At 32.1% G+C, this 20,234-nt stretch overlaps 1 protein-coding gene across 1 annotated transcript in view; it reads left to right on the top strand.

Annotated features, from left to right (window-relative positions):
• Nucleotides 1-20,234, top strand: part of LOC129226808 (pre-mRNA-splicing factor SYF1-like) — an 82,244-nt gene that overhangs the window by 40,507 nt on the left and 21,503 nt on the right. Inside the window, exons 9-16 of the mRNA XM_054861435.1 lie at nucleotides 616-688; nucleotides 777-855; nucleotides 7,370-7,489; nucleotides 9,026-9,126; nucleotides 12,711-12,786; nucleotides 15,071-15,157; nucleotides 17,703-17,816; nucleotides 19,139-19,225. Coding sequence (XP_054717410.1) covers nucleotides 616-688; nucleotides 777-855; nucleotides 7,370-7,489; nucleotides 9,026-9,126; nucleotides 12,711-12,786; nucleotides 15,071-15,157; nucleotides 17,703-17,816; nucleotides 19,139-19,225 — 737 coding nt within the window. The remainder of the gene's footprint in view (nucleotides 1-615; nucleotides 689-776; nucleotides 856-7,369; nucleotides 7,490-9,025; nucleotides 9,127-12,710; nucleotides 12,787-15,070; nucleotides 15,158-17,702; nucleotides 17,817-19,138; nucleotides 19,226-20,234) is intronic.

Genomic DNA, 20,234 nt, shown 5'->3' with positions numbered 1-20,234 from the left:
TTGCTTCTCATTGTCTCATTTGATGGTTAAAAATGCATGAAATTGTTGTTTAATGATTGTATTTCTTTGTGGAGGTTGTAAATAAATTTCATACGGTTCTTCAATGTAGAGTTAGGAACTTAAACAATTATAATTTATTCCAAAAATATTCAGGAGGTTTTTAGTATTTATAATTATTATTATGTCATTTTATTTATATTTTTGATTTTTAAAAAAAGAACAAATTTATGTATGCATTTTCAAGGCCGTTAAACCTTGACTGTCAATTTAACCTTTCATGCTGAAGATCAAAGAATATAAAACTTTTCATTTACCTTTCTACTGCAGGTATGACTTTCATGGAAATTAAAAAAGAACATCCAATGATTGTTTGAGTCAAAGTTTAAATAAAAGGAAAATATATGAAATATCTGCATATATTTAAATCAATAACATCACTTTCCCTTAAAAATTTTACGCATGAAAAGTATCTTTTAGTTTTCAAATAGAACAATTTCTGTGTTTGTAACAGGTGCATATAGGTAATAAATAAATGCTTAGCATAGTGATTAATTCAGCTAAGCTAGCTAAAATTTGCAATTTTTCTGACTGATAAATTTGAATTATGTTTTATAGATGTTCTTGAATTAGATTTGAGGCTGGCATGGTTTGACTATTTGCTAGAACGACGACCTTTACTTCTCAACAGGTGAATATTTCTTCAAAAAAAAAAAAAAACCTTTTTATAATAAACAAATTTCAGTGAAATATTTATTTATTTATCGTTATTTTTTTAGTGTCCTGCTGAGGCAAAACCCCCATAATGTCCATGAATGGCACCGCCGGATTACACTTCTGGAAGGTAAACCCAAAGAAGTAAGTTTTGAAAAGCAAGCCAAATTTTGGAGAATGACAATGTTCAATGAAAAAAAGATAGGAATGTTTGATCAGTGCAAATTATTTTTGTGTCTAGTGTGTAGGTCTATAGCTGAAATACATATGAGGCAATGAAAAGCAAAGGGATGTAAATGGCAAATTAAAAAATTTGGAGATAACCAGTACAAATGCTAGATGAACCTCTCCTCTATCTTGAGAGAAGAGATAGTACTAGTAGCCTTGATAGGTGCTGCTATACAGCATGATTTAGAAAAACTGTTCTTCCAATTCACTCAGAGAAATCTCATAAATCAATAATTCTAAACTTCATTAACTAATTCCAAAACGTATTTAAACAAAGGAAGATATTTTATTGAATACAGTTCTTGTCCGACGTAGGGCGAGAAAAACTATTCAACTACCACGTTGTTATTCACAAACTCCCTGCCTCTTCCGTTACAATTCTTCCCTGTTGCCATACATAAAAAGAAATATAAACCGCAGACGATAAACAGAAAAACTATTAAGCAGAACATTGTACGTAAAAGGAAGAAGTCGTAACATACTCCCACCCATCAAGAAACTATTCTTGATGTGTTGGAATTTTGCACAATTTTACAATTGGCCGTTTAAAACTACCTTTTGCAGTTTTTAAAGTAACAACTCTTACCACACCATCCTTACCTGAATGGGTAGCAATTATTTTACCCAAAGGCCAAATAGAAGGAGGAACGTTATCCTCTCTTATGAGGACTATATCCCCTACAACAAAATTAATGCCCTTAGTTTTCCTTTTTTTTTATTTTGGAGTGAACTCAAATAGTCCACACGCCATCTTTTCCAAAATCCAAGTTTCATTTTTTGAACAATATCCCATCTAGAGCGTAGTGACAACTTACTTTCCTGTACATACTCAGGAGGAGAAGAAATTGCTTCACCTATCAAGAAATGGGAGGGTGTTAACATGCTCAACTGGCTCAAATCACTATCATCAAGTGTAATGAGAGGACGAGAATTAAGTAAAGCCTCGATTTGAGTCAGAAGAGTGGTTAGTTCTTCAAACGTTAAATTTGTATTCCCAATAACCCGTTTTATATGAAATTTTACTGATTTAACGCCTGCCTCCCATAATCCACCAAAGTGAGGACTTAGTGGCGGTATCATATGCCATTCAATATTCATTTGGGACAAGAAATAACTTATTTTTTCATTTTTATTAATAGAGGACACAAAGTTATATATAGTTGACAACTGTTTTTTAGCCCCGACAAAGGGGCCTTTGTTTAACAAAAAAAAAAAAAAAAAAGAGTTTGTGAATAACAACGTGGTAGTTGAATAGTTTTTCTCGCCCTACGTCGGCGGAGAACTGTGTTATGTTATATTCAATAAAATATCTTCCTTTGTTTAAATACGTTTTGGAATTAGTTAATGAAGTTTAGAATTATTGATTTATGAGATTTCTCTGAGTGAATTGGAAGAACATAAAATATTGGAGGCACCGGCTAGATAAGTGCTTTATACTGAGATAAGTGCTTTGTACTAAGATAAGTGCTTTATTCTAAAATTCTTTATTCTATTTATAAAATCTGTTAAGAAGATAATTGGACGTCTTGAGAAGATTTACGGCTGATATTTTATTTACTTGTATTTATTGCATAAGATCATTTTCCGATGTTTCATGAAAATATTATTATTTGAAGTATTAATTTGATTTGTAGAATATTTTACGGTTAATATTTTGATGAGTTCTTATTGAGGATTACACTTAATTTTTTGGAACTGATGCTGATTTGATATTGGTTTATGCGAGATGTATAAATTTATTTAAATTAAGAATTTGGACTTTAATTCGATTACTTTCGATTTAGTATTATGGAAGGGGCAGATAGAACTCAAATAATAGCTTCTAGAGGAAGAATTAAAGCTTCTGTAACAAGACTTGAGAATACATTTAATGATATAAATACGAAAAATGAAGTTTTGATACGTATTCAAATGTTAGATACTTTATTTACGGAATTTGAAAAACTTGATGTATTATTAGATGATAAAGATTCTGAAATAGCAGAATTTGAGGAAAAATATTTTAGATTAAAAGCTCAGTATCAAAATAAAATCGAAAGCTTTCATGTTCCGTCTCAGATAAGAGAAGTACAAATTAATGGTGGTGGTTCTACTGTAATGCAAAATGCGGAGACAAATTTAAGTAATTTCCGATTGCCAAAACTAAATATTACGCCTTTCTCTGGCAATTTTAATGATTGGATAAATTTTAAAGATCTTTATCTTGTAACAGTTCATAATCAAGATTCATTATCTAATGTAAAAAAGTTTCAATATTTGAAAGGGTTGCTCACCGATGAGCCAGCGTCTTTAATTAAGCATATTCCCTTATCTAACGCTTCATATTTGGAAGCATGGGAAAAGCTATTGGATAGGTATGATAAAAAGAAGAAAATTGTACAGTCTTTGATAGGAACATTTTTAGAACAGAAAGGTATCTCACAAGCGAATGGTACAAATTTAAAGAACTTTATGGATACAAGTGATGAAATTATTGGAGGATTGAAAGCTCTTGGTGAGGAAGCATCAAGTAGAGATCCTTGGTTGATTTATTTAATGCTTCAAAAACTTGATACAGAAAGTAGAAGGCTTTGGTCTTCTGAGACAGCTAACGTAAACTTTCCTTCTTTGAAATCATTTTTTGATTTCTTGAAAACAAGATGTTCGTCTCTTGAGTTAATAATGAACAACGAGTTAAAAAAAGTAGAACCAATGAAAAATAATGTTGGTATAAAAAATCGCTCAGATGTCAGAATTACTAAAAATTGCATTAAGTGCCATGGAGTGCATCCCTTGTTTAAATGCGTGAAATTTAAAAGCATGGATTTTAGTGGGAGAAAGAATTTTGTAAAACGAAACCAATTGTGTTATTTGTGCTTAAATTTGCACAGGGTAAAAGACTGTCCGAATTCACATTTGAAGTGTATGCTGTGTCAAACAAAGCACAATACATTATTGCATGAAAATATTAAGGGGAATGCTCCTAGTGTTTCTGAATATTTAGTTGAGAAAAACTATTCAACTACCACGTTGTTATTCACAAACTCCCTGCCTCTTCCGTTACAATTCTTCCCTGTTGCCATACATAAAAAGAAATATAAACCACAGACGATAAACAGAAAAACTATTAAGCAGAACATCGTACGTAAAAGGAAGAAGCCGTAACAAAAACTTTTCAGTGAAAGCATACCTAGGACTAACTTTAAATGTATTTTATTCAAAACTTGAAAATGTCCACTTACATCCCTTTTGCATCTCACTTAATTGTGAAGGATTAATCAAGATAATTACTTCATCATTTGTAACATTGACTTGGAAAAATAATACCGGATTAGTTTGTGAGGATTTTTACAAGTTTAAAACATAAAAAGACTGTCTAAAGAAAAAAGAAGTCTTATAAAATGAAAAGTATACTTAAGTTATTGTTCAATTTATATGCATATTCAATTTAATAAATCAAATATTTGCATCTAAGAAGTAAAATGTTCAAATTTTATCTGCTCATGTCATTTTTTATTATCCCTGCTTTAGGTTCATAATTAACCATTTTTGAATTATTGTCTTCTTTAGCTCTGAGCAAAAACAACTCTGCAGTTTTATAGTTTTGCTTTTCTTTTAGCTCAAAATAATTATTTCTGGAGATGTAAATTAATGAAAATACAGTAAAGGGACAGTTAAGGGGGTCTCCTTTAAGGGACACCTCTACTTAAGGGACACTTTTTCTGGTCTCAGTCCCTTTGAATAGGGACATCCATGTATATTCCTCTCATTAAGGGACACTATTTAAGGAACAGTCACAGAGAAAAATTTCAAAAAAAAAAAAAAAAAAAAATTATAAATGCATTGAAAATATCAAGTTTATTGGAATTCAAGGTTCTTGTTTTGTTCAAAAATTAACTGGTAAACGTTTGTCTTGACATTAACCTGCAAATAAACAAATAAGTATCCCAAAATCCTTGCTGAGACCTACATTAATGCTTTTTCCTCTGATTTATTTATTTTTCTTTTATGGGCTCACTCCTAAGATATTGTAGGCCCATGTCAAGCTTTGTATGGCAAACTTGAAATATGATCACACTGTTTTTTGCATTGTAAATTAAATGACATTGAACAAATACATGTAATATATTAATTCAAAGTTGTAACTAATGAAAATCAGTTACAAAACTTTTATATACAAAATTTGATGCAATTTTAATATGAAATTTGTTTTTACTTCCTTTTACAAAAAAGGAAGTATTGTTTTTGCGAAAAGATTTTCACTCAAAAATCGGCCTTAATTTCTATTTTGCTCACCTCCGAATGAATGTTGGTTTTTTTTTCGACTCGACCACACGTGGATATATGCCTAGGAACGTACAGACAACCGAAATATCCATTTTGACGATCTCCGAGTTAATTACAACGAGTTTTCTCTTGACGTCTGTATGTACGTATGTATGTGCGTATGTGTCTCGCATAACTCTAAAACGGTATGTCCTAGAAAGTTTAAATTTGGTACGTGGACTCCTAGTGGGGTCTAGTTGTGCACCTTCTCTTTTGGTTGCATTCGGGTGTTTCTAAGGGGGTCTTTTGCCCTTTTTTGGAGGGAAATCATTGTTAATTTTGATGTAAACTCAAGTGGTGTTATAATTTGGCGGGCACTTTGCGATATATCACCAGGGGTAGAAGTAGTCCTATATATCCTATATTTCCTATATTTTCAAAAAAAGCATCAAAAGTGTCCTATATTGCCTATATTTTTGAAATTGTCCTATATTTCCTATATTCTTATAGTTTGTTATAAAAAAAGTGTAGAAAATTACCATTGAAAAGCCTTTTGGTCACTTGATTCGCACTTTCTTTCACGACTTGACAATTCAAGACTGCTTAAAAAACAAGATGCTTGTTTATAAAAAAATATATTTTTTTTTTGGAATCTCTGCCAGCACCTGTCTCTTTAAATTTTGTAGAGTATTTTTGCCAAAATTTCAATTTGTTTTAAGAAAATGCTTCAATGATCTATTTTATGACAAGCTCTCCAAACTATTGATGAAGCACTTTGCCAATGAATTTTCACTAACAACAAAATGTGGGAAGATTCAGCCACTATTGATTTAAAAAAAAAAGTCGATTTGAAATATTTAAATGTAGGTAATTATGCAAAAAAAAAAATAAAGATAAATTAACCCTGCCTGGATTTAAAATTTGAACTTCTTACTAAAATCAGAATTTTACATTATTTGAACACTATATTTTTAGCAGAATTGGTTATTGAAAAAAAGGCTTTTCAGAAAATTAAAAAAAGAAATAAAATTTTTATAGAATCCTTCCATTGATACATCACCATCTTGTTAAAAATTTTGGGGAGTGGGAATTGGATGTTACTTGGATGTAAATTAATTCATTTTTGGAAAAATACTTCGTAATGATAAAAATTGATCAGCTTTCTAGATGCAATTACTTAGGTTTTTTAGTAGTGAAAGTCTTAAGCACCTTTCATGAGATGTAGCATCAGTTGGAAGAGGTTTTTCTTGCAAACAACAAGATACTGACATAACAAAAGATCATCTTAAAGCATTGACTCTATAATAAGAGTTTTGAGGTTAATTAAGGTACTGCAATTGGAAAACCAATAAATTATGCATGCATTACCAAGGAAAAGAGTTCCGTTTTATCATGATTCATTATAGTACTAAATACAAAGTTCATAAAGAAATGGGAAATTCTTGTAGAGATGCATAACAATCAGAGGCAAAAGAAAAGGTTCGTGTACCTTCCAAAAAAAAAAAAAAAAATAGTGAAACTTAGGGAAAAAATTGATTTTGCAGTCTGATTAATGTAGGCAGTTAAGGCATAGAAAATGGCCTTAAACATAAATACATATATATATGTATAAACTTTTTTTTGTGAAGCTATTCATTCAAGAACTGCATACTCATTCTAAGTAAAAGTTATAACTTTTATTTGGATTTTTTAACTGTATGCAATATAATTAATTGAAGTCATTGATAATAATTTATGCAAGAATATCTAGATTATATATACTATGTATTGTTTATTTTTTCACATCAGTATTGTTCATAAACGTGTCCTATAATTGTCCTATATTTTTGGTGGAAAATGTCCCATGTATTAAAAGTTGACCACTTCTACCCCTGTATCGCCAGTCTACTGTAGTTGAATAACAATGTTGTTATACTTATATATTTGAAATAAATTGTGTGTAAAATTCATCCATTTTTTCCATGACCTGCAATTTTAATTAGAACCACTTTACAGGTTTAACTCTTTAGCAGCTGTATCATGGAATACAATGAATGGTTAAATCATACTTTTTTAAGCTTTTGAATCAAGGTAGAAGTGTATAACTACTACCTTGAGTAATGTTACACACTACTACCTTGATTCATTGTAATACTTTCATGCTAATAACTTGATGTTTGTTAAAAAAATGTTCTTTTAATTTCAGATCATCAGTACTTATACAGAAGCTGTGCAAAAAGTAGACCCCAAGCTTGCTTGTGGGAAACTACATACTCTATGGGTCTCTTTTGCCAAGTTTTATGAATCACACAAGCAAGTGGATGATGTAAGTTTTCTATGCCTCTTTTTTTTTCCAGTTTTCCTACAGTTAAATTAAAATAATTGTTGATTTATGAAACTGGAAAACACACAAGATGGAAAAGAGTGAGAGAGAGAGAGAGAGAGAGAAAAGGAAGGAAAACTTAATCCTCATATAAATAATTGCCGATGATCGAGTAACCTGCGAGTTTCAACAATTAAATTCATGCCACGGCATGATAATTGATAATCTGTTTTTGTTAATGTTTAACATGCAGGGAAAGGCTTTATTGTGACAAGGCTAAACTCGATCCAGTAACTTAACTGTTTTACTGGTAAGACTGTCATTTCAGGGGAATGAAGAAACAAAAAAGAGGCCAACAATGAACGCTATCTACGGGAGTTTAGGGTTAATCCACTGGAGTTTGGGTTAAAATTTCAAATATTGAAATATCACCAAACAGGCAATGGCTTCGTCGCCCTTCGACGGGCGACTTTCTGGTTTATAATAAGTCTGACTTATCAAGTCTTAAGGATATTTTTCATTGTTTTTATTTTAGTAAATACAGTCAAACCTCCATATATCGAACTTCTACATATCAAAATTTTCTATATATCGAAATCCCAGCAAATTTCTATGTTCATTACATAGAAAAAAATTTTCTATATATCGAAAAAATCTCTATATATCGAATTTTTTTTCGAAACATTCGTAGATTTTTTTTTTCCTCTTTAGACTATTTGTCTCATGAAAAATAAAGGTTAGGGGAAAAAATAATGTTTACTAAAGGTTGCTACGAAACTCATAAGGAATCTGGGGTTGAGGAGTGTGTTGATAGGTCGTTGTTTCGTTCTAGAAGTCTTAAATTCCCTCAAGTTTATTTCAAATATCTTAGTTGTAACCAGTAACATTGTAAAATCAGTTTCAATTCATTCCTTTTGTCTGTTGATTATTGTTCCTAGTCGTTTTAGCTGCAGTAAAAATCATTCAAGTTAAGTAGATTAATTTTTTACTTTTCTCTCGATTTGTCAAAACGAAAATCCCCTAATGTTGCGAATTAAGTTGAATTGCCGAAGAATGAAGATGTATGAAGGCGCACAAATGTAATTTCTGTTATTCTTTTAATTATTAACTTTCATTTTATCCAATGCTTGTATCAATTAGAAATTAGGCTTCATACACTAAAATTAGCTTTAATTTTAATGTTTTTGGGGATTTTTAGGGTAAAATAAGATTGTTTCTATATATCGAAATTTCTATACATCGAGTATTTTTTTGGCAATTTGCTACTTCGATATATGGAGATCCAACTGTGTTAAAAGTTTCAAAAATATAAACTAGACTAGAAAATATATAATTACCTGGTATTATAAAATATGTGTAAAGGCTAATATCAGAAGAAAAAAAAAGTTCATGTGTTTGGTTTTTCATTAAAAAAATTATTGTGAAACGCTTGTCTTGTTGTATTTAACTATTTTGCTAAGCTGAAATTTTTAGTTTTCTTTTGCATTTTGAGCAGTAGAGGATCATAAATGTGCTAAAAATTGTGTTGTTCTCATTTAGGCTCGAATCATATTTGAAAAAGCTATACAAGTACCTTACACTAATGTTGATGATTTGGCCAGCGTTTGGTGTGAATGGGCAGAAATGGAAATTCGCCATGAGTAAGTTCATTTCTAGAATACACTGGTGTGCAAAAATTAAGGACGAGACGGTTTTTTCAATATAACTTTGTACAAAAGCTTTCCAAATCAACACATTTAATACCGTAAGATCCCCAATATGTAAGGACATGTGTAATGTAAGCAACACTTACTAAAAGAGAAATCAGAGGGATAAAAAGAAGCTTTATTGAAAAAGTAGCATGGAGCGCAATGCGATTGAAGGACGAAACATCCCTGTGATGGGTGTCCAGCAAGAAACATCCGGTCTTTAGTAGGGGATATGATCTCCTCCGACTGCTAGGCAAGTTTCACAGCGTATGCCCATGCTGAGAATGAGGGTGTCAATGAGTTGTTGAGGCATTGCTGCCCATTCGTCTTGCAGCGCCAATCGAAACTCCCGAATCATTACTGGTGGTAAGGTAAGAGCTGCCAAGCATCTGCCTAGAAAATCCCGTACATGCTCGATGGAATTGAGATCCGGAGATCGTGCCGGCCAATCCAAACGTTCCATATCCTCACTCTCTAAGTGCTGTTCGGCAGCTACTGTTCGAATACATGGTGCATTGTCATCCATGAAAAGGAACTGCGGACCCATAGCGCCTTTAAAATGACGCACATATGGAAGAAGAATCTCGTTACAATAACGGGTCCCGTTGACTGAACCTGCGTCGAAGATGTGAAGGTCTGTACGACTACCAAGCATGATGCCTCCCCAAACGAGAACACCGCGACCTCCATACCTGTCCCTTTCAATGATGTTCGAGGGATGATTGCGGCTTCCCCGCTCTCTCCAGATGAGTATGCGATGAGAATCGCTACTCAGACTGAATCTACTCTCATCTGTAAAGAGTACTCGTCCCTATTCATTGTCTCTCCAATTCAGGGCTTCCCGGCACCACAAAGAACGCTTTCTCCGATGGGCAGGCGTTAGAGGTATACACCGTATAGGGCGTCGTGCAAATAGACCACCACCGTGCAGTCTTCTGGCCATGATAAAACGAGATATCGTCTAGTCTCCTGTGTCGTGTGTCTAGCGATTTCTCCTGCTGTATGCTGCCTGTTTCTTCTGGCCTGTAAGACAATATACCGGTCATCTGCGGGTGCGGTTCCTCGTGGACGACCACTACTGAACCCCTGATAGCTGTTCCTGTAGTTTGAAATTGTCTCCAAAGTTGTGAAATGATGCTGTGAGCAATTCCAAACTCTGCAGCCACACTTGTCACACTGGGGCCTTCCTCCAACTTCCCAATGATTCGACCTCTGGTAAAAGCATCCAGATGTCTTCTAACAGATTGATTATTCACCATTTCTAGCTGAGGCAGCAACTTGGTGTGATTTTAACTGCTATACGGCGTGCAATCTCTTTGCCAGTAATACTGATCTTACACCGGCAACATGCTTTATACTACTCAGACACTCCCCCATTACGTCTGCCTGCATATCTGCGCATGTGCTACCGTACATCACCTTACTTAATCTCCTGATTGGTCTTTCTGTCCGCTCTGCCTCTTTGTTCAGCTGATATGCTAATTTTTCGACTTCGTCCTTAATTTTTGCACACCAGTGTAAATTGAGAAAAACTTTGTTAAGGAGAAAATTGTAACTTCCCATGGACATCTTTGGGGATTACAAGAAAGTTATGAATTTATGAATGAAAGAACATCAATCGCTTTTGTCTGATCTCTTGCAATCACAAAACACATGTATGCTAGAAATTGTGACTTTTGCATTTCATCAACATGGTTTTTATTAATTTATTTTAAAATCAAAGGTATTATTTTCTCATTCATAGGGTGGGCACCAGCAATGAAAATTTAGTCATCGAAAAGTCTTGGTTATGATTTAGTAGCCCAAAAGTATGAAATGGTAGACAAAAGTGAAAAATGTTATCTAACGTAAATACCGTCGAACCTCCATATATTGAACTTCCACGCATCAAAATTTTCTATATATTGAAATCCTTGCAAATTTCCATGTCCATTACATGCAAAAATTTTTTCTACATATGGAAGAAATCTCTATATAGTAAACTCCCAATTATCGGCGGTCAGATTATCCTCGGGTCTTTTAACAATTTTTTTTCTTCAACGGTGGTGACTTATGATTATATTATTGTTCGTTTTTAGCTTTTTCATATATTTTTTACGCTCAATGAGTTTTATTCCTATTTTTTAGCTATTGTATACTCCAGTCTCGTTTTTTACCTACATTTCGGATTACCGTGCCACCCTAATCCGTGGATTATCAATTATACCGTGTACATCAAAAAAATTTTCGAGAAATTCGTAGATTTTTTTTCCATTTTAGACTGTTTTGTCTCATGAAAAATGAAGGTTAGGGCAGAAAATTATGTTCACTTAAATTTGCTATGAAACTCATAAGGAACCTGGGGTTGAGCAGTGTGCAGATAAGGCGTTGTTCAGTTCTGGAGTTCTTAAATTCCCTTTTTAAGATATTCCTATTGTCTGTTTATTATCATTCCTAGTGTTTTTTAGCTTCAGTGTGAATTATTTAAGTTAAGTAGATTGATTTTTTACTTATCTCTTGATTAAATTGTCAAAACGAAAATCCCCTAATGTTGTAGATTGAGTTCAATTGCCGAAGAATGAAAATGTATGAAGGCGCAAAAATATGTTATATATGGTAAATTTAGTATTTCCACAAGCGGAGTGCCCGCTATCATGAGAAATCGGAGAGCCGTAATAAAAGTACTGAAACTTACAGAAAACTTTCCCTCAAAAACATGAAATGGCATTACACTTGGTTTTTTTTTAGAAACTATGCAGTGCTCAGTAAATCTTTCAATTTTTTATTATTAACTTTCATGTAATCTGATGCTCGTTTAAATTAGAAATTTGGTTTCACATGAAAATTAGCTTTAATTTTGATGTTTTAGGAGACTTTTATGATACACTAAGATTGTTTCTACATATTGAAATTCCTATATATCAAATTTTTTTCCGGCAATTCGTTACTTTGATATGTGGAGGTTCACTGTATATACTTTTTATACATGTTTGACCTGTATATATTGTGGAAAATTATTTGATTTGGAATGGCAACAGCCATTCAACGCTTCCTAGCATGAACTCGAATCGAGTTCAGTCGCCACTGAATCACCTTTCAATGAATGTTGAAATTCGATACTTTGATGTGACGAGAGTCACCCCTTTTGATGGGACTTATGTTCCCAATTTTCGATATAAATTATGTGCACTGTATATACGTTTCAACAACTTAATTAAAATGTTTTTTTCTAACCTTCAATTCGTTTGTCGATTTTTGAATTTGATGTGGCAAGTGTTTTACCCAAAGAATAATTTTACAATAATATCAAAGCCTTTAAATGCAAAAACAGGACAAACATTTTAATTTTGAGAGTGTGTAAGCAAAAACAGAATCATAAACTGTAGGTTTAAAATATTTAATGCAACAAATATGTTGTGCACATGTGTGATGTGGGTGACATTTGTTGATGACTTGGCAACAGTTTAGTTATGTTGATATGCCAGGATAAACCCCCCAGTTATAAAGTGATTGTTTAACATTATTTTTAAAAAACTTTTTATTATTATTTTTTTCAGAAAATATGACAACGCTTTAAAATTGATGTTAAGAGCAACCGCATTACCTGTGAATAAAGGAGATTATCATGACCAGGTACTAAAGTTATTTTCTGTTTTCCAATTTTACTATGTTTCTTCTTCTTTGCTCTGCTCTTGAGAAACTTTGCTGTTTACTAATCTAGTATGCAAATTTTGTTTAGTTAAAAAAAAATGCTTAGAAATGTTTCTGGAATTCAACAGGGTAAAAAAGTCTTCATTCCAAAGGCTACTACAAAGGCTACTAAAGGCAATCACAAATGAATAGTTAATACTAAGATATTAACTATTCATTTGTGATTTTCTAAACCGTTCAATATGCAGGGGAAAGAGAGCAAAACTAGTTTTTACTGCTCATTAAAAAATGCAGTTACTTGATAGAGTTGGTGCACAGAATTGTTACATGAAATAGATAGTCTTAACCGTTAAGAGAGGAAAAAAATTTAAGTCAAGTCTGCAATCGTTAGTGCATTTTGATGTATTATACTTTTTATTTTGATACACAATTTATTGAAGTACAGTCCACACACTTTAGAATGACCTCCTATTATAGCGACTTATAAATGATGTCCTATTAATTCATTTTTCTTAAACATTGAAATGATACTTAATACATTTCTCTTAAAAGTTAGTTTAGTATTTTACTTTCTTCTGTATCCATTATATAGAAGAAAGTATTGGATTCATGCAAAGTTTTGAATTTCGAATTTTGACGGATTCGAGCGTTTTGAGGTGTGTTGAGTCCATTTCGACTTTTTTTGGAAAATGTCTGTCTGTCTGTGTGTGTGTCACGTATGTGTGACCAGTTTTTTGTGGCCTCTCTACAGCAAAAACTACCGCATGAAATGGAACAAAATTTGGTACACATATGTGCCCCATATGAACTTGTGCCCATTGGTTTTTGGTGAGAATTCCTCCAAGGAGGGGGAGGGTGGAGCAATGGGATGGGTTTCTTGAGTTATGCATGCTTGCTATTCCCCAAGAAGTAACTGGTGGAATCAAACAAAATTTGGTCCATATGTTGCCCCTAACAGGAACAGGTGCTGATTCAATTTTGGCGTCAATAGCTCAAAGGGGGGTTGAGTTATAGAACGTTTTTTGTCGTCAATTGTGACTGCTGTATCTTAAAAAATAACGGACAGAATCAAACAAAAACTTATCGACAAGTAGCCCTTAAAGGGTATAAGAGCTGATTTTATTTTGGTGTCAACAGCTGAAAAAGGGGTGGCACAATCGAACATTCTTTTTTTCCATTGTGAATGCCATATCGTAGGAAGTAATACTACGTTCTGGATGAAATTTGGAATTAATGTGAATCCATATGTAAACAGGCATTGGTTCAATTATGGCGCCAATCGCTCCAAAAGGTGCTGATTATCCTTTTTTTTTGCGAATAAAAATAGCTTTATGAATACAACAATAAGAAAGATAAATCGTAATAAACTGTCGTCTGCGTATTTCTCGTGATTTTAATTGTATAGAAATGATCGGAAATATTTTCTCAAAATGATTTAAAATTTTTAACCGTTGCCATCTTATGTTTGTTAACAAATAAATGTTTGTAATTAATTCAATCAAGTCTTTTAAAATAACTTTCAAATTTCGCTCTCTGCTTTGATTTTGCCATAATTCAGACATTGGGATGGTTGTCAAGTTTTGCTTGTGTAATTTTGTTTTGGTTGGGAATATTGCTTCCTCGTCAAGCATGGGGAGGGATCAGAATTATAAGAAAGATATAGAAGAATGTTTTGTGATGGCCACAACATACTAGTTTAACTATGTGTAAAAGCATGCCTTGTACATTTGCATTATTGCAACCTCTCGTTTGTAGTGGCTAATTTTGTTTGGAGGTCAGTAGTTTTTTTTAATGAATTTTGACTTTAGTTTGATTTTTTACAGGAAGTGTGATTTTATTTTTTTCTATACTAGAATCTATTTTTACACAACAATAGCTTTGGAAACACCTAATATTTTACATTCAGATTTTATATTTATGTTAAGCTTTAAAGCTACCATACATTTAAATTTGTTGATAAAAATGTATTTTTTGGACTAAAGGCAATTTTCAGGAGAATACAATAGTGAGTTTTTTTTTTTAAAAATAATTGTATTTTGACAAAAAGAAGTATCAAAATTCATTCAATGCAAACCAACATAAAAGTATAATCTGAAATATATTAGTTAATCATCTGATACATATTAAACTGATCATCTTGATATAATTATCAAAAAATCATCAGATATATATTAGTTAATGCCGAATACTGTTAAATCATTGCTTGGAAAATATTTTGTGTTCTAGAGTATTATTGAAATAATCCTTTTTTATTTTCTTGTTTTAGTCTATACCAGTTCAAGAGAGGTTGTATAAATCACTCAAAGTTTGGTTACTTTATGCCGATTTGGAAGAAGTGCTTGGAACATTCAAGGTAATTTTGTGAGGTACCTGTACTATACCATGTTTAAAAGTTATCAAGCGAAGGATAGATTTTATATATTTTTAAATTTATGTGCTTTTTATTTTATTGGAAATTTGTATATCAGTGATTTCTGGGCTGTCAACCTTGTAGAAACTATTTGCGGAGCACCTGTGGTGATTTTGAGGAGCATTTTGAAATTTTGCGGAGCAACTTGACATTTTACCTAACAGTTAATGTAAACAAAATATAAACCTCTTTTCTAAAATTGTTTTTGAGTTTTAATAATCATTTTAAGCACTGCCATAAAAATAATTGTTTCTAAATTAACAAAACAGCTTTAAACACTAAGTCACTCTTTATGTTAAGCAGCTTTAATTTCACATATTTGCATGCATTGTCATAATAAACTAATAAAATATAATGAAAGACAAATTTAAGTTTAATAAAATCTTTGATAAGCCAAGTCTTATTGAGACCAAACAGGAAATGCGGTGCAAAAGAACTTCCTTGCGGAGTTTTGCTATTTTTTCGGAGCAACTCCGCAAAATGCGGAGCAGTTGGCAACCCTGGTAATTTTAACCTAAGTGTCATATTCATATCCTTTCATTTTTTTATACTCATGATTTGTAATATTAACCAATAGAACGAATGGAAATTAAAGTCCCCCAAGAAATCTTTTTTGTCTGGGGAGGAAGGAAGGCAGGTACACAGCTCTCCTCCAGAAATTTTTTGAAATTGAAGTTTTGAAAATACAATTTTCAGTTATCTTTGGTATCATGTATAGAACTGTACTGCCATGGACAGGTAAACGGCAGTATCTGCCGAAATGAGTTTTCGAGACATTTGAAGAGATGTGTTTTAGATTCAATACTAACAATAGGGAAATGTTGGAATTAGACATTTTTTCTGCACCTTTTTTCAGTGGAAACCAAAAAAGCAAGCTTGTACAATAAAACTAACGTACAACAGATGACAAAATGCAAAAAAATGAAAAATTTACAATTACTGCCCTTTACCTGCCCATGGCAGTGTAGTGGAATGTTGGAGGCTATTCGTGGCTGTCTATCAGTGTTAAATTCATTATTAGACGTTGTAATGCCTTTAAGAATACAGAAGACACCATATGAACTAGTAGCAGAGTTTGAATGAACTCAAAAATAAACCTCTGAAGTGGAGATTTTTCTTTTCTCATAAAAATTGCAACTCAGATGAAGTGCAGGGCAACTATAATGATGCAAGTCTGGAAACTAGTGTAGGTAGACAAATAAGAAAACAAGCTGTGACTGGTGAAAGATTAGTTCTGGGGAGAACAGACTGATTTCTCCCATGGTAGTGATGGACCATGGAGCATCTTCTTGTGTAGCTGACAATCTTGGAGCACTTGTTGCAGACTCTTCATTGTTTGCTCTAATGATTCATTGACACCTGATGTTCCAGAGGGGTATTCAAAAGTTCCTGATTCCCCTACCATAAAATCATATACATCTGAGGCTACTGTGGGCTCATCATACCGTATTTTCCTGCGTATTATCTGCGGGCTGCCTATAATCCACAGGTCCGAAAATTGGCCTGAAGGAAAAAACTTCGTATAATCTGCGGATAATACGATGTAAAAAGATAAAGTTTGAATTTAACATACCATTTCAGCAACTAAACTAAAAACGTGAAAAGTAATTACAGTGAAGGCATAATCAAAATTAATCTGAAATATAATCTAAAATATAATGATTTCTTCTTGAAATCTTGATTATAGTACGCTAATTACTTGAAAAACAATGAGTCAAGACAAAGGAGCAAACGGTCTAATCTTGTGCAAATGGCTACCTATTTCACTGTAATCTTGCTTATTTTACATGACCTGAATCGCCAAGAGGACATTCAAGCAACGTAAAATAACCAACATACAGGCAGGCAGCGAAGAAGGACATGCATGCTTTGTAAAATAAACAACATTCAGTCGGCGTACCGTCTCATACGGTTTTAATCCTACTGTAAAAATATTGAGGTTCAATGCGTTGGTGTTAAGCGGGGAAAAAAAAATCACAGATAATCTGCGGCTGCGCATAATCCGCACCTCATAAACTTTGCTTTTTTTAGCAGATTATCCGTGGATTATATGTAGGTAAATACAGTAACTTTTAAAATAGCATTTGGATCTTTTTTAAAAATAAAGTTTTCTTATGTTCTGCAGATTATTTCATGCATCAGAAAATTTTAGATAATCTGTTGTATAGTCATTTCATAACTATGTCTTCTCTTGTTATAATAAGCAATCATCTTTTTATTCATAATGATTTATGTTTGCAGTACATACATTGTAATTTTATTCATAAAAGTTATTGGTTTATAAAACCAAGCAAAAGTACATCTATTTCTCGTTTTTTTTTTTTTTGAAGATTTTTTCGTTCTGTGGAATTTTAATGTCAGTTACTTCATGTTAAATCAAATTTAACATTTTTACTAAATGTTATAGAAGAGTTTCATAATACATCTCTTCTTGGATATTTTATAATTGTTATTTAATTGTTACTTATAATCACATGGTTTGTTTCAGTCAATTAAAGCTGTGTATGACCGAATAATTGATCTGAGAATTGCTACTCCTCAAGTGATCATTAATTATGGCTTATTTTTAGAGGAAAACAACTACTTCGAAGAAGCTTTCAAAGTAGGCTCGTATTCCATTACTTTACATGTTTTTATTTATGTCTTCCTTTTTCCTTTGGAAAAGAAACTTTTTGCACAAATTTTTAGGATTCAGATATATATATATATATATATATATATATATATATATATATATATTATATATATATATATATATATATATATAAAGAAAGAAAAAAAGAAAAGGAAAACTGTATGCACATTAATTTTCTAAATCTCAAACCTCTTGTAGCCTTTGCTCAGTTAGATGACCATTTTGAGAAAAACTAGTTCTTTTTTTTTCATGTTTCAAATAAAATAAATGGATGCAAGAATTTCATTCATTTGTAACAAAGAATACATTGAAGTGTTTACCTTAATTTTATGTGTAGTGCAAAACTTAGATGGATAATACACAAATAATAAATAAATTCTAAACTTTCAAATAGAGTGCAACCCCAATTTTACGTTGACCGTTTCTTTTGTTATCCTGCTTCAGACTAATGTTTAACTTTACGTTTCTCTTTTTCAGAAAACCTGCTTAGTATATTTTTACATAAGCAAATAAAAATATTTTTTTTCCTCTTCAAGACCAAGCTTAATGATCAAGTTTGTTTTGGACATCTAGACATCAGCATTTTTTAATTAAAAAGAAAAAACTTCTAAAATTTACAATCCAAATCTTTTACTAAATATCAAAAGAATAAGTTAAAAAACAGCCTGTCTTTTTTTCTGATTAAGTAGCATTATTTAATTGCAAAAAAAAAAAAAAGAAGAAGAAGGAAAAAAAAACCTCATGGCCATCCTGCATATTTATTTTATCCACATTTACCTCACTTCATTTTTTTAAAATTTTTTTTTATACTTATCAAAAGATGAGAAAGCAATTTTGAAAGATTTTTTTTTCCCAATTAACATTTTCTCAACACAAAAATAAACTCTAAAAGCCTTTCTTTAATATTTCTTTTCTTTATTCTTTTTTTCTGTTTTTTTTTTTTTTTCAAATCTAAGTAAGATTTTAGATAAAGTAAATCATTCAGTAAAGAAAAAAATCTGTATATTTTTTGTTTATAATTTCTAGTTATGTATTTATATTACAGTATAACTTTGATTTCCGCAATTTAATGATACATTTCACTGGTCCGATTTGACTGCATTGAATTTCTATGCTCCTTGATTTAATGATGTCCTTGATTTAACGAAAACCTTTTTCAGTCCCTTGAGGACCGTGAAATTGGGGTTTTACTGTATTTTAATGTTGATTTCAAAAATTGCATTTGTCTTTTGTGCATAAACAGGCAAGTTAAAGCAATGTTGTGTTCTTTAACTCTCTTATGTTCTCAGGCATATGAAAAAGGAATTTCACTCTTTAAATGGCCCAATGTATTCGACATATGGAACACATATTTGGTGAAATTTTTGAAGAGATATGTAAGTATGAACTCAGTTAATTATTGTTTCTATAATTTATGTTTTGTTGTCAATCCTTGTAAAGTAACCTCAACAAGACATGTAAGTTCTTCTGATACGTTTTTTTTAAGAGGGAAAATTTCTAATGAAATAATGTTGAATAGAAAAATTTAGAAGTATTTCTTTGCACCACTTTTATATCTCAATGAGATACTTACATGCAAATATTGAGAATTTGATCAGGGGTGTTCCCATAGGGCAGTGCTTCCCAAACCTTATACCCAACAGACCTCTTTCGTAGACCAATATTTAGTGTGGACCCCCTTTTAAAAAACACTTGGGGAGCTGTCCATAAATGTCACATTTTATTTTCAACATGCTTGACTCCCCCTCCCCATGTCACAAAGTGTCATACTTCACTTTATCCCCTCCCCTTATTTCATGTCATGCAATTTTACATAAGGTATGCAATGTCCCTTTTTTTATTACCCCCTTTTCCCAGTCACAAACTAAAACAATTTTCCAAACCCCCACCCCCTCAAAGCATGACGACATTTGTTAACGGCCTCTGATATGTAGTTTACAGTGCCTAAATTTATTTTAAAACTCTGAAGTAAAAAAATCAAATTGATTAGACAAATCAATTGGTGATAAAACAATAAAAATTCAAAATTGAGCATTGAATCCACGGAAGAGTGAAATTGGTCTAGTTGGCACAGTTTTACTATATTATGTTTAATTTTTGACTGCTGGAGTCGAATACCAGGTTCAGAATCTAGACAGTTTCTGTATTTAGTTTCAGAGAGAAATTATGGGACACTTTTTGAACTTGGAAACTTGTCTCCTTTTTTCAGAACAGTTTGAAGCACTTTTTGGAACAGCTTTCAAAACATTTTGCAAAACCCTTATTTGGTTCAGCACACATTCAACACTTTTGGGAATGCTTTTAAGAACAAATTTTGAAAACTGACACATGTCTCTTACTTTAATACATTTTGCACCTCAGTTTTTGGGATACTTTTTACAGCAC

The sequence above is a fragment of the Uloborus diversus genome, chromosome 7 (genome assembly GCF_026930045.1).
Source record: "Uloborus diversus isolate 005 chromosome 7, Udiv.v.3.1, whole genome shotgun sequence".
NCBI classification, from domain to species: Eukaryota; Metazoa; Arthropoda; class Arachnida; order Araneae; family Uloboridae; genus Uloborus; species Uloborus diversus.
Note: the sequence above shows the minus strand (reverse complement) of the source record. Positions and strands in the feature narration are given on the sequence as shown.